The sequence below is a fragment of the Cottoperca gobio genome, chromosome 11, assembly GCF_900634415.1.
Source record: "Cottoperca gobio chromosome 11, fCotGob3.1, whole genome shotgun sequence".
In the NCBI taxonomy this organism is placed as follows: domain Eukaryota; kingdom Metazoa; phylum Chordata; class Actinopteri; order Perciformes; family Bovichtidae; genus Cottoperca; species Cottoperca gobio.
Genome location: NC_041365.1, coordinates 6,262,969 through 6,276,619, shown reverse-complemented (window position 1 = coordinate 6,276,619; position 13,651 = coordinate 6,262,969). Strand labels below are relative to the sequence as shown.

At 41.7% G+C, this 13,651-nt stretch overlaps 1 protein-coding gene across 1 annotated transcript; it reads right to left on the bottom strand.

Annotated features, from left to right (window-relative positions):
• Positions 1–662: 662 nt before the first annotated feature.
• Positions 663–11,487, bottom strand: susd5 (sushi domain containing 5). The gene is given in 6 exon segments (XM_029443281.1): positions 663–1,815; positions 1,817–2,714; positions 4,153–4,341; positions 6,242–6,351; positions 9,912–10,089; positions 11,372–11,487. Coding segments are annotated over 6 exon segments (2,616 nt in total). The 5' UTR covers positions 11,460–11,487.
• Positions 11,488–13,651: the final 2,164 nt, after the last annotated feature.

The following is a 13,651-nucleotide window of genomic DNA, read 5'->3' as shown; positions in this document are numbered from 1 at the left end:
CCTGGTTGCTCATTTGGGACTACCTGCCCAAATCTGCTGCGATGATCTGACGTGTTCTGACCTTGTCGTGGAGTAACAAGTGGAATACAATTTTTTTACCAACACAATACTCGGACAAACAGAAAAAGATTGGGAATCAAAACAATGCAGCGAAATCAACAATAAACATCAATGAAGTCAACAAAAAGGTAACACAGAGAATCTTTAACCACAATGTCCAAGAGCTTTGGAGGTTGAAGTCTCAGTTCATATATTCAGGCAGGCAGGCAGGCATGCCTTCTTGTGGTTTTCCTACATGGTTATTGCCTTATAATATCCTTTTTCAGTTCCTGGAGTTGAGTCCAGTCCCCCCCACCTGTCCAGGTAGATGCCAGAGCTTTGGAAATAGTGTGTAGGAACAACAAAGATGGGTAAAAATCCTTCAAAACCATCTTGCTTCACTCAGGTTTAACTGTGTTAAACATCAGTTCTTACTGTTTTACACAATTTAACACATAGGTGACGTTTTGCTCTTCAAAAACAGGGCTCATCTGTTAAAACTTATCCAAAATCTTCAATTACGCAGTAGTTTCTAGAAAGATGAGGGGCTCTGTTTTCCTCTCAAATTCATCTGAATCTTCCCATCCCTCCCAAATGTCTCTGCCCTCAGTCATCCCTCACTTTTACACTTTTTGCTGCATCTCTATCTGTTGGGCCTGTCTGCTCTGACTTTGGCCCTTCCCGTTCATCTCGTACACTGAGCTCTTCTGCTGTTGCCGTCGGTAATACCACACCCCGACGATGACCGCCGCGGCGACCACACACACTGCCACGATTATGGCTGCCACCGTGGGACCTCGGCTGGAGGAGCTCGGAGGACGGGGAGGGCAGTTCTCGCCTGTGCAGATCGCCTCCCCCATCTCTCCCTCTACCTCACCCCTCTCGCCGGTTTCACCAGGCAGGTTGTGTACGGTGTGCTCTTCCGTCAATCCGTTGTCGCCGTCGTGCATCGGTGGAACTGGGCCGTGATCTAGGAAGGGTTGCTCAGAGAGGTCATCCTGCCAGGAGTGAGTGGGAGCTCCCTGTTGTGTGTCGTAGTCCAGGGTGTCGGAGTATGAAGGCGAGTCTGAGGGCTGTGACGGAGCAGCAGTGGGGATAAAGCCCGGCCACATCTCCTCCATTCCTCCTTGAGCTAAGGCCGGATCTGTGGTAGGAGACTCAGGCACCTCTGGTAAGCTGGTGTAAGGGACGGGTCTACGAACTTCCACCTCATTGGGTCTGTCTGTTGTCCTGACCACTGTGTCCTTTGCTGTATCCTCCTGTCTCGACCTTTCTGTTGTGGAGTCACCTTTTTCTGTTTCTTCTGGAACAACAGGGTAGCCATCCAGCCACGTGTCATCTGTGGCGGCCTCTTCTTCTGCTGTGACGTTCTGATGTTTGTCCATTGCTATAGAAAAGATTATACGCTGATGATCGTCATTGTCATCCCTGTGGCTATCATGATCATCATAGCTGTCATGGTCATCGTGTTCATGATCATCGTGTTCATGATCTTCGTGTTCATGACCATCATGTTCATGATCTTTGTGTTCATGACCATTGTGTTCATGATCATCGTGTTCATGATCTTCGTGGTCATGACCATCGTGATCATGACCATCGTGTTCATGATCATCGTCTTTATGATCTTCTTCTTTATGATCATCGTCTTTATGATCATCATCTTTGTGATCATCGTGGTAACGGTTGTTATCCTCCTCCAGGTCATAATGCTCCTCACGGTCATCACGGTCAGGATGTTCTTTAGAGCCATCAGGATTCTCTCGCTCATCTTCCGGTCACATCATCGTGTTCTTCATAGCTTTCATGTTCATTGTAAGTATCGTCATACTCCTGGCTGCCATAGCGAACGTGATCTCGGTCCTCTTCGTGTTCACCCATGTCATAATGGTCATCGCGATTGTCGTGATTTTCGGGGCGGTCCCGTCTGTCCAGATCATCATGCTGTGCTGGAATGTAATGCTTCACATGATCATCTTGGTCATCTTCGTCCTGGTGACTCTCACGGCTATCTTGCTCATTGTCGTCATGGGCATCCAGGTCGTCGTGGTTGCCGTCATCGTGATCACCTGTGTCACGATCATCGTAGCTGTCTTGCTCGTGATTACGGTCATCAACATCAAGTGGACGCTGGTGGTGATGCGTTTCTTGGCTGTCATGCTCTTTACTCTCCTCTGATTGGGCGCCTGAGGCTCTCTGTGTAATCTGTGCGACTGGATTGGTGGAGACGGGATGTCCCTCGTCCTGGAAGGCTTCAGAGGGGAACCAAAAGAGGTGTTTTTGGGAGAGAAGAGAGACAGGTCCTTCTGTGGCTGCAGCTGCATCAGTCCTGACCACCTCGCTCTTCTCCTGCTCCAACCCCGGATGGACTGTGAAGTCCTCAACAGCCGACTCCTCCTCTTTTTCGCCTCCTTCTACAACTCCTTCAAATGTTTTACTGATCACCTCTCCTTCCACTGCATGCCCTCCATGTTGGTCTTGATGCTCCTCCTTTATGTCGACACTGAAGCTCGTCTCTTGCTGCACCTGACGCCTTTCTCCCTCAGGGTAAGCAGCTCCATGCACCTCCTCGTACACCTCACCGTGAGCCTCCTCGGGTCTCTCGTTGTGGTGCTCTGCCTCTCCATAGGAATCTGGAAACTTGTCCTCGTAGTCCACGGGACTTTCAGTCTCATCTGCAGAAACACAATGAGAACACATTTACTTGATCAGGTGACAAAGCTTCTGTCCTGGCCAAGACTGTCAGCAGCAAAAATAACACAATTTATCAATTTAAAATGAAAACAAAGAACAAATTACAGAATTAAAAAAGAAATTTAAACATTCAAAACATCTACAGCCAGATGTGCCTGCATCCAATTCATCATTATTTAGATTAGATTAGACAAACATCAAAGAAGCATTTGCATTAAAAGACAACCTTTGGATTTTGACAATGTGGAAGTAATTTAAAGCAGTGTTTCCCAAACTTTTACTGACGGGGTCGGGAACCTTTTTGACTGGGAGAGCCATAAAAGCCAAATATTTGTAAATGTATTTCCTTGTGAGCCATACTGTCCGAGGTCCGTGCGACGGGTGTGGATATTTTCTTTTGTTTACTCCTCTCCTTTCCTCCGCTCTGTCTCTGACTGTAGGTGTGTGTGCACGTGTGTTTGTGTCGGGAGAGAAGCCCCGCCCTTCTCGAAAAAGAGCTCAAAATTGTCTGCGAGCTATATATGGCTCGCGAGCCATAGGTTCCCAACCCCTGGCTTAAAGGAATCGTTTGACATCACTATGGATCTACAGCCAGCAGCCACACACCGCTGCAGTGACCACATAGCATATAAGAATTCAATTACCTCCATTGGATTTTTTAAAACTCATTTGTTCATGTTATTGCCTTTTGAATGTGTGACAATCTCAGAGACTTTTGAACATGTGCACCACATCAAGTACAATATTGTTTTTATTAATGAAAAAAGTTGTAATTATTGTTTATGTTTACAACAGTAATTCTGCTGTTCTCTGCTACTAGCCTTGTTTTATTTACCTTTTAATAAAAATCGAAAATGTAATAATAATAATACATTAGATTTGTATAGCGCTTTTCTAGAAACTCAGACGCTTAAGTCTATGTTATGCCCTCAATGTTGTTTCAATCTTTGCCCGTGGTATTGAAAATGGTATCGAATATCAATATTTTTCAAGGTATTGTATTGAAGTTAGAAATTCCAGTATTGTGACAATACTATCTTGGGACAGCTCAAAAACCACAGCTGTAGCGCACAAACATGACAACGACTCTGTTAGCTAACCATGGACACAGGCCTGGCATTTTGCTTTCATAGCCAACTCTTGCCCTCTTCTCCCTCTGTTATGAACCAGGACACACTATGGCATGTCACACTGAGGTGCCACAGCAGCCATTACCTACTCACAACTGAGACTCTGTTTTCCAAAAAAGCCGAGAATCAAGCCCATATCACCTAATAACATTGGGAGCTAACAAGCAAGAAGTGAGGAGGTCCAACTCAGAGTGGTCTCCTGCCCGTCGGTGTCAAAGCTCAAAGCTTTGAAGAGGACGAATAAAAAAGTCCACTTTCTCTAACATAAACAGTTTAAACAACTTCTTACCTTTGACACATATCTCCACTAGTCCATACCACTCTCCACAGCTGTCGCACAGCAGGCTGAAGGCACTGTGTCCACTGGGCATTACATAACCTGGCATGCACGTGTACAGCAACTCATCTCCCATCTCATACCCAGAGTGCTCCTGAAGACGGGCGTTCGGAAAGGAAGGAGGGTCACCGCATGGCACACCTGTCAACAACAAACACAGAGATAAAAAACATTCAAAGTGGAATATAAATGTTTTGAGTAGTTAAACAAACTATTAGATAGCTATGATGCAATCCCCATTCAGTTTTACACGGTGTGGTTAATGAGACATGACTCATTATTATTATCCAGCTTTACAGCATTACTATCCCATTTGTAAACAGAAAGAGATTAGAATGACTCAAGGGACAGTCTGCAAGGGCTTTGTGGGAAATGTGGATGTCATTTTGACAAACAAAACCACGAACAATGCCACCGGGAAGAGATAAAGGCTATGTATTGTCTTGACTGTGGTCTAATTGTTATGGTAATTATACACAGGCAACACAGCTTATTCAACAAATAATAACATGTTGATTGACTCAAAAATGCTGCTTCTTTAAGTTTTCAGTTATTTTATTTTGATATACTCTTCAAAATAAAAGCTGTTTATAATTGTTATGTTATAGTAATAATGCATTATTGTTTATTATCTTTAAAGTAAATGTAGAATATCATGACCACTGGGAAAGATATTTTTGCGATATGATTGAGACCTTATAGTTTGTGATATGACAGCTTTTGGGCTGGGCATTTGGTAGGAGAATGCACATGTCACAGATTGGGTCACAAATGTCTGTGACCGCATTGAAAAGACTTGAGTTGACTTTAGCTTGAATAAATCTTAATACATCTATATTTATTTTATTTAACAGTTTAAATTTGGGGCTCAGGCCCAAAACTGATGCCGTGGTTTCAGGCTCGGGTCGGGCTTTGACAGAAACTATGCAGGTTCATGTAGAGTAAGGCCTGAAAAGTATAAGGCACTTATAGTTAACAGAATTATAAATATTTTTATTGTGTGCTGCCCTGATAATGTGGTTAACATGGCACTTTATACTTCCTATCATAACCATAACCATAACTCTAACTACATAACCACAACCCTACCTGTGTCTTTGCTTTAAGTGGATCTGTACTGTTCATTTTTACTCACAGCAGAGTGTGTTTGTGTTGTGTATAAACAGCCACAGTAGCTCTACTGTTTGTAAGGAAGGTCTAGAGACCTTTTCTGGGTGGCGTCCAAAAAATAGTCTGATCCAAAACCAACTACTGACTGCCCCCCTCCCCTCTCAGATCCATGCCAGTGTGTGAAATTTAGCTTCAGCTATGTCTGGGCTTACGTACATCCACGGATCAAGTTATACCTTCACATAAACATCACACACTCGTATATTCATGAGGAGGCAGAAAGATTGGTATATAACGACAGATTAGACAGAGTAAAAACATATGAACACAACAAACACACACACACACACACACACACACACACACACACTTGCAGGATGGAGAGTGTTGAAAGTAGAGTATGGAAGGAACGCAGGAACACAGTCTCTTTCACACCTCAGTAAATATCTCAGGAAAGTCACACACACACACACACACACACACACACACACACACACACACACACACACACACACACACACACACACACACACACACACACACATACAAATATTGCTGTCAAAAACATTTAATATTTCTGTAAATACAGAAAGAACTTCTGCTCAGGTGCATTTTTCTCTTTCTTTTTTCCTTATTCTTAAACATAATTTTACACTTATTTCATGTGAAAACACAAATATTTAACATGTGATATGTGATATACTGGTGATTTTGTATGTTTACATAACATACATGTTTCTACCACACCATCACACAACTTTTATTTCTTCAATGTGATTTGTATTTAAGTGTGTGAAATGAACAAATAAGCACACACATTCATTACACACAAAGCTCAGCCGTTCATATCCTGATCACTGCTCACCACTTTATGTACGGATTTAAAAATGACGAGAGTGTCTACATCTGTGCATGTTGTGTGTTTACTGACCTTTGTCTTTGATACAGAAGGCGTCCATGTGTGCAGCGTCCTCTGTGGCGTTTTCTGTTCTCACATCCACTGCTTTCAGTGCACTGCCCACAACATTACACACCGTCGTCCTAGATGAATAGATGAATAGATGGATGGATCAATAGAGAGACACACCACTGCTATGGACGCAGTTCCAATCATAGACTCTGGAGAATTGCGTTCAGTAAAGGATGATGTTTTTAAATCAATATTTTGTGTCATTAACTTTGTTTTTTGCTTTCCTGTCTCATTAATCACTTCACAGCCTTTCGATTCATCTTGTGACCCTGTGGAGGGGGCCTGACCCACAGGTTGGGAACCACTTGACTAAAATAACTAGTGTAAAGTAGTTCAAACTAGCGTCACCTTGAGCAGCTACAACAGTAAAAATGCTGCTTACACACTGATGGATGAGTATTACCAATCTAATAAGGTCATATATTATTATTACATCACACTGCTGATAAAAGTGAAGTGACTGCTGAATAATATCACACGTAAAGCTGCAGCTCTGGTTTATAAAGGTATACTGGTGATATGACGACATGCACTGACAGATGTACGTGCTGATTTGTTGCTTATTCAAATATTATTGCAGCATGACATCAGAGTCCAGGAACACACATCATGGCTCAGACATGCTGCAGTATCAGCACTTGTAACCTGCGGCACAATATTATCACACTATGGCGCATTACGAATAGATGTTCCCATGCAGAAGCCTTAAGTTACAGCCAACTTCATATAGAACAATCATAACATTAGGGACTTAATATAATACGCATTCCCCAGGTACCAAATGAATAATGCGGTCAATGCCTACAAGCTGCAGTGGCAAAGAAATTGTTGAGTAAATACTCTATTTTTGTTACAACGTTAGGTTTTATAGCATAATTAGCCTATTTGTCATCCAAAAGCACCAGATAAGACTGACTCAAACTTCCCAGGCCGATCAAATCATGTTCCCATAGCAGCACCCGACACCGATCAACGTCACGTGGAAAGAAAATTCAAAGCAGAGTTCAGAAACATCATTAAAAGTTAGACGCATTAGACTTTTTATATAATATTGCAGTGATATTACTAATCAACATAATTACATGCATAAGTGTTTGGCCGTGTGTGTGTGCGTAACTGACTTAATCAAAGCACCAGTAATTGGAAAGAATTTGACTGGCAGTGCAGTGAGACTGTGAGAAGCGGTGTGAGTCATGCTGCATGCTTGTGCCATGCTATCTTCAGCTTATAAGGACAAAAATTTGAGAGAAACAGGCAATAAGAAAGATATCGCAGAGAAAACATTTAGAGAGCGACAAAAAACACAGACTGTTTTCACATTTAACTACAGCTCCTGCAGCCCTCGGCATATATATGTGTGTGCGTGTGTGTCTGTGTGTGTGTGTGTGTGTGTGTGTGTGTGTGTGTGTGTGTGTGTGTGTGTGTGTGTGTGTGTATGTGTGTGAGAGAGAGAGAGATAAAGCTTGACCTCCACCAGACCACTTCACCTGACCGAAGAACCATTTCTTAAAACCGTTTCTTACAAGACACAATATTACAGATATGTGTGTGTTTGTTGTGTGTTTATGATTCTGATATTACTGTGTTTGGTTGCCGAGGTAGCACATCTATGATTGACAAGTAAGAGGAAGACGTTAAGGTAGCAGAGTCAATCTGAGAAGCATTTGTTATTATGCAACAGACCTAAATAAATGACTACAGGTTTACTGGCACTAACACCAGAGCGTTATCTATGGAAGCTCTGAGAGGCGAGTGAGAAAAGAATCTGGAGATCCATTTTATGATCAATATTGTTTTCTTTGCTGTGTTTATGACTTAAGAAGAGGTGAATAACCTTTTTCATCTGTGAAAACAGGCGAAAGAAAGTTTTGGCAGATAAAAAATGCTTTTGTTTGTTAGTTGTTTGTGTTTGTGTAATAATCAAGGCCACAAGAGGCTGAAGTGCACCACTAATGAGTATGACACCACAAATTATCCCGACAAAAAAAATTACCAGTTTTTTCTAAAATAGAAAAAAAAGTTACTTAAAGTAGTATTATTCTGGAAATATTTGAAAAAGATTACCGTGGCAAACCTTGTTTTGTTCTTAATTCATAAACACAGGAGAGAACACAGTTCCCACTTTCTTTCTTATTTAGCTTCTGGAAAACTATAAATAAATAAAAATGTTCTGAAGCTAAATGTGTACAGCACCCTGCTTTTAGCGCATGACAGCCTCCAAAAAACTTTTCTCTGATGAGCTTCTCACGTGTGAGTGTTGGGGTGAGGCAGAAGATCAAGACAGAGAGAAGAGGGTTATAGGGATGAACTCGGCTTAGACACACACAGTCATAGATGGGTGATACACTGTGAAACATGGTAAGCGGGTGTGAAAGCTGATGTCCACTGGCCAACACGCAGCGAGCAGGTACGAAAGAAGAAATGTGTCAGCTTTTCCTCTGACCAGACGTTGGTCATTCTTTGGGCAGACACCATCATATCACTGATAATTCCTCCTTTGAATTATGGTTTAGGAAAATAGTTGTTTCCAAGCATATACCAGGCATCATCATATTCATTGTCCAAGTCTTTGCATTATACATCATCATTTACCATATATGACACCTGTCACTTAAAGCGACCGCGTCCTGAGACGTCTCAGGTCGCTAGTTGCTAGCTGTCTGCTCTGCTGTGCCACCCGGGCCCACCTCAACTCCACTGACGATGCCCATCTTTGCATTAGCCGGGGTTAGACGTAGGTGTCACTGCCATGATGGCGACTGCCGGTTGTGTGACGTCACTGATTCTATGTCCATATTTTAGTCAGTCTATGGTCATAACACATATTTACAGCCCAGTTTATTTTTTGTTTTATTCATGTTGTGGTTTTATTCAAATTATTTTGGGAAGGTGGTCCTCTGAATTTTTTCAACAATCAAAATTGGGCTTTAAGTTACAAAATGTTGAAAAACATAATGTATGTAATCGTCTTTCAATACATTTATATTATATTATATCTTGGAAGAATTCAAGGCAGTATTTTAACTCAACACAAGCACCACGTAATGTCAAACACTATGTACCCAACAGGCCTGAGATCTCCTTATACTGAGACCACACAGACCACTCATGCATCCTGTCATTACCACCAAAGAACAGCATACACACTGTCAGTCACCTCACTATAAACTAACAGTGTATCTTCTTCCTCCAGGCCCGTCTCTCTGCCTGTCTGCCTGTTCCTGTCTCTGGGTGCTGAAAGCTGTGTGTCATGTTACCGTGGAGATGAGAGGTGTAAATGGAGGCAGTTGTCGACATGACACCCCGGCTCAGAATGCCCTCCCTCTCCAGGAACGAACAGAGGAGTCTTTCTCCCGCTTTTCCTCTCTCTCTATTTCTCTTTCCCCCCTGAAATGTGTCACTCTCTTCTTCTATCTTCCCACTCTCTCTATAACTGCCACTGCTGCCTTTACTTCCTCTCTCTTTCATCTGCTCCTGCAACCGCCGTCACACACACACATACACATACACACACACACACACACACACACACACACACACACACACACACACACACACACACCAAAATGACTTTTGACATCTCCCTACATGTCCCTTAAAGACCCTCACGCACAAAAAATTATTTTCTTACCCCACTGTGCCTCCATAGAGCCACCCGCGAGTGCACGGGGAGAAGAAGCACTCCACCACGGCATGATGGAGCTCCTCTGCTGAGGCCAAGCGGGCATGTTGTGAGGCACAAGCCCCCTCGGCATCTCTGAAGCCCTGCAGGCCGGAGGAGTTCCTCAAGTCCAACACGAACACTCGACCTGAGAAGAGAGAGAGTGGGGAGTAAGAGGAAATTCTCTGAAACTTCTTATTACTTTTTATTAACTTTGTATATTCAAATCTCCACCACTGATGTAGACAAGATAAGATGAGAACATATTAGAAGAGAATGGAGACCTTTTGATGCTGCTGCAGTGTTTATTTAGATTTTAATATTTAGAAATGTATTAGTATTATTATTCAGAGGTTTTATTTTGCCTCTTATGTTTTGCATTCTATGTACTCTATTTCATCCTATTTTTTATCTTGTTTTCACTTTTTAAAAATTATTATATAATAATTATTAAAAAATGATACATTTCAAGCATGAAATAAATATCGTCATTATTATATTTTTCATAAATATAAATATTATCATAAAGTACCAAGTTTTCCTGAAGGCCATTTTAAATTCAACCTGTGAGCTTCTGGATACTGACTGAAGTTGGTAAGTGTTTGTAGGAATTATTAGACGCCTCACCTTATTAATAAATGTTTTGTCAGACAGATGCATCTTTTCACAAAAGACAATCACCCAGATGAGAAAAGGAAAGGCTACATTTATTGGTACTATATTTGAACAATGAATTCTATTTGTGCTTAAATGTCCTCAGACTATATATGCCAGGTTTTTGAAAATCATCCATGAATTATTATTATATGAATTATTATACATGCCTATGCTAATAAAGGAAACTGCTTATAATCACATGAAATGACAAAGTGTAATAGAAAATAATATTTGTTGCCAGCTGCTAAAAATGAATAAAATAACATGATTTTGTATAAAGGATCAGTCTGAATAACTGCAGCATCACACTTGCATGCCAGTGCACTGGAGCAGAGCTCAGCAGAGAAGTTTGATACATGTGTGTATTGGCTACAAGTGTGATCAATTAACTGCATCAGCTGTCCCCTTCATTATCACCTCATTGTCACATCATTAGCTAATGCTCAGAATCACTTAAGAACATGTGCTGAAAAACAGTTAAATATTAATATATTCATACATTGCGCACAACTGTATTAACGTTTTTTTTTTTAAATAAAACGTTAATTTTGAATTTTAAACACGCGAGACTTAACTTGGGCAGGTGCCAACTATGAGCGCGCGCTTAAACCAGTCTGCTCTAAGTAACGGTTAGTGCATCACTAACTCTTAACTGTTAGTAAAAACTTATACATAAGTTTTGGAATAATTGTTAAGTTTATAATGAAGTCAATGGTTTGTTTTCAATTCTAATTTTCTTTTTTCTATTAAAATAGCTTAAAATATGAACTTACCGTCTGCATTCACAACTGAGGTCACCACAAGACAAGCCAGGCATCCAAAGAGCAATGATAGAACAGTTTGGTTACAACGATCCAGCATCTTTTGACAAAATCTCACTTTTTTATGTTGGAAAACGTGTCCAAAACTTCCAAACGACTTGTTTATTCACAATGTTGCAGGTCAAAGTGACGATGGAGAACACACTCCCGGTGGTGGACTGAGCAGCAAGTATGCTTGTTGACAAGTACGGGTGATATACAGAGCGGCTCGAGAGCTAGGCGCAGTTTATCTCCCCCAAATAGTCGCCCTCGCAAGCAGATGGAGCACCGGTGTGAAAACTCGCGTGTCCCCGTTAGTAAATACGTCACGGCTCAAAATCTTAAGGGTGGGCAAAGGGCGGTCAGATAGACTGCTGGACTGCTCCTTTACACAGAGAGAGAGGGAGGAAGAGAGAGGGAGGGAGGGAGGGGGAGAGAGAGAGAGAGAGAGAGAGAGAGAGAGAGAGAGAGAGGGAGAAAGAGAGAGAGAGTGAGGAAGGAAGGGAGGGAGGGAGAGAGAGAGAGTGAGTGAGTAAGGAAGGGAGGGAGGGAGAGAGAGAGACAGAGAGAGAGAGAGAGAGGGAGAGGGAGACAGAGAGAGAGATAGAGAGAGATAGAGAGAGAAGAGAGGGAGGGAGTGAGTGAGGAAGGGAGAGAGAGAGAGAGAGGGAGAGGGAGAGGGAGAGGGAGAGGGAAATGTTGTAAAGGTGTGTGTGTGTTGGTTTTGAATTTAACACCCAGTGGCTAATAAGAGACTGATGGAGCTGATCCTTTGAGCATAAAATCTTACTTAAGGTTAATTGTCCCCTCTGCTAGGCGTAAACCTCCCTCTATTGTGTGTGTGTGTGTGTGTGTGTGTGTGTGTGTGTGTGTGTGTGTGTGTGTGTGTGTGTGTGTGTGTGTGTGTGAGTGTCCCACTTGGTGAGGGAGATAAAGACAGATGACCTGGGCCCATAGATGTTTGGAGCATGCAGTCATTGTTTCATTGAATCTGCAGGTGAAGATAACCAACCCACATAGTACTAGAACATACAGGATGCATCCCATTAAACCTAAAGCAACATCATACCCTGTAAACATAACGTTATACATCGACAATAAAGGTTATCACAGTGTGCACATGTGCTTTTTTCTATAGCCCAGATGCATGTGCATAAACATCATATGCAAGAAGATAGTGTTGTTGCAGTATGACCACTTTTTCCTCTGAGTGACAGTTTGGGGCATTTATGAAAAAGCAACACAAATGTTTTATTAAGAAGTTGACTTTGGAAACATTGATTGATAAAGCAATCTAACCACAAAGTCCATTTAGTAGCTGTTCTGGAGCTGCTTTCACAAAATCTTCCTCAGCCGCTGGATATTGTCCAGTTGTCATGATCAAACATACCATTTCTGATTCTTTCCAAGGTTTTCTCAACTTCTAAGTCAATAAAATGAACAGAAATATGTATATTTCATTATCTACCATTCATGACACATGGGCAACTCCATCTGCCGAAGAAGATCATGTGATTAAAGCTCCAGAGCAAGTGAACCTTGCAGTGAGATTGTCTGTGGTGGAAGTATTCAGAGCCTTTATGTAAAAGCAGTAATACCACGATGCAAAATGACTCCATTACAAGTAAAAGTAATATATTAAAAACGTTACTTAAGTAAAAGTATGTATGCTTTATTATCCAAATACAGTATAAAAGTACTTTTGATTTCATATATTTCAGTTGTATTTTACAAAAAAATATTGCTTTATGTTTATGAGGGAATCATTTTGACTTAGTTACTTCACTACTGGATATTATTTTCCACCGTGTGTGTGTGTGTGTGTGTGTGTGTGTGTGTGTGTGTGTGTGTGTGTGTGTGTGTGTGTGAATTCCTTAAGGAGTGACACCTTTGTTGAGGATTCACACTTACTCATCTCTTCTCATTACTTTCTTTTACATGCCACCTTTTCCATTTTCATAATGCTCCGTGTTCCCTCTGCCCCAATGGAATCACCTGTGCTGCTGCGTTGTGACTTTAAATCCCCCCCACTGATGTTTTTTTACATTTCAGTCACTCTTCTCTGTGTTTCTCCGTCATCTTTTTTCACCCTGCTTTAATGCACCTCTAAATACTTTCACCTCCCATTTAGAGGGAGTTTAAAGTTGGGCTGGGATCCTGACTCATGCACAGGGGTTATTTTTGGAGAGGTGGGGTCATACAGGAGGGGAGGAGAGAGACAGTGATTCACACCTGCACTGTCTCGCAGAGGCT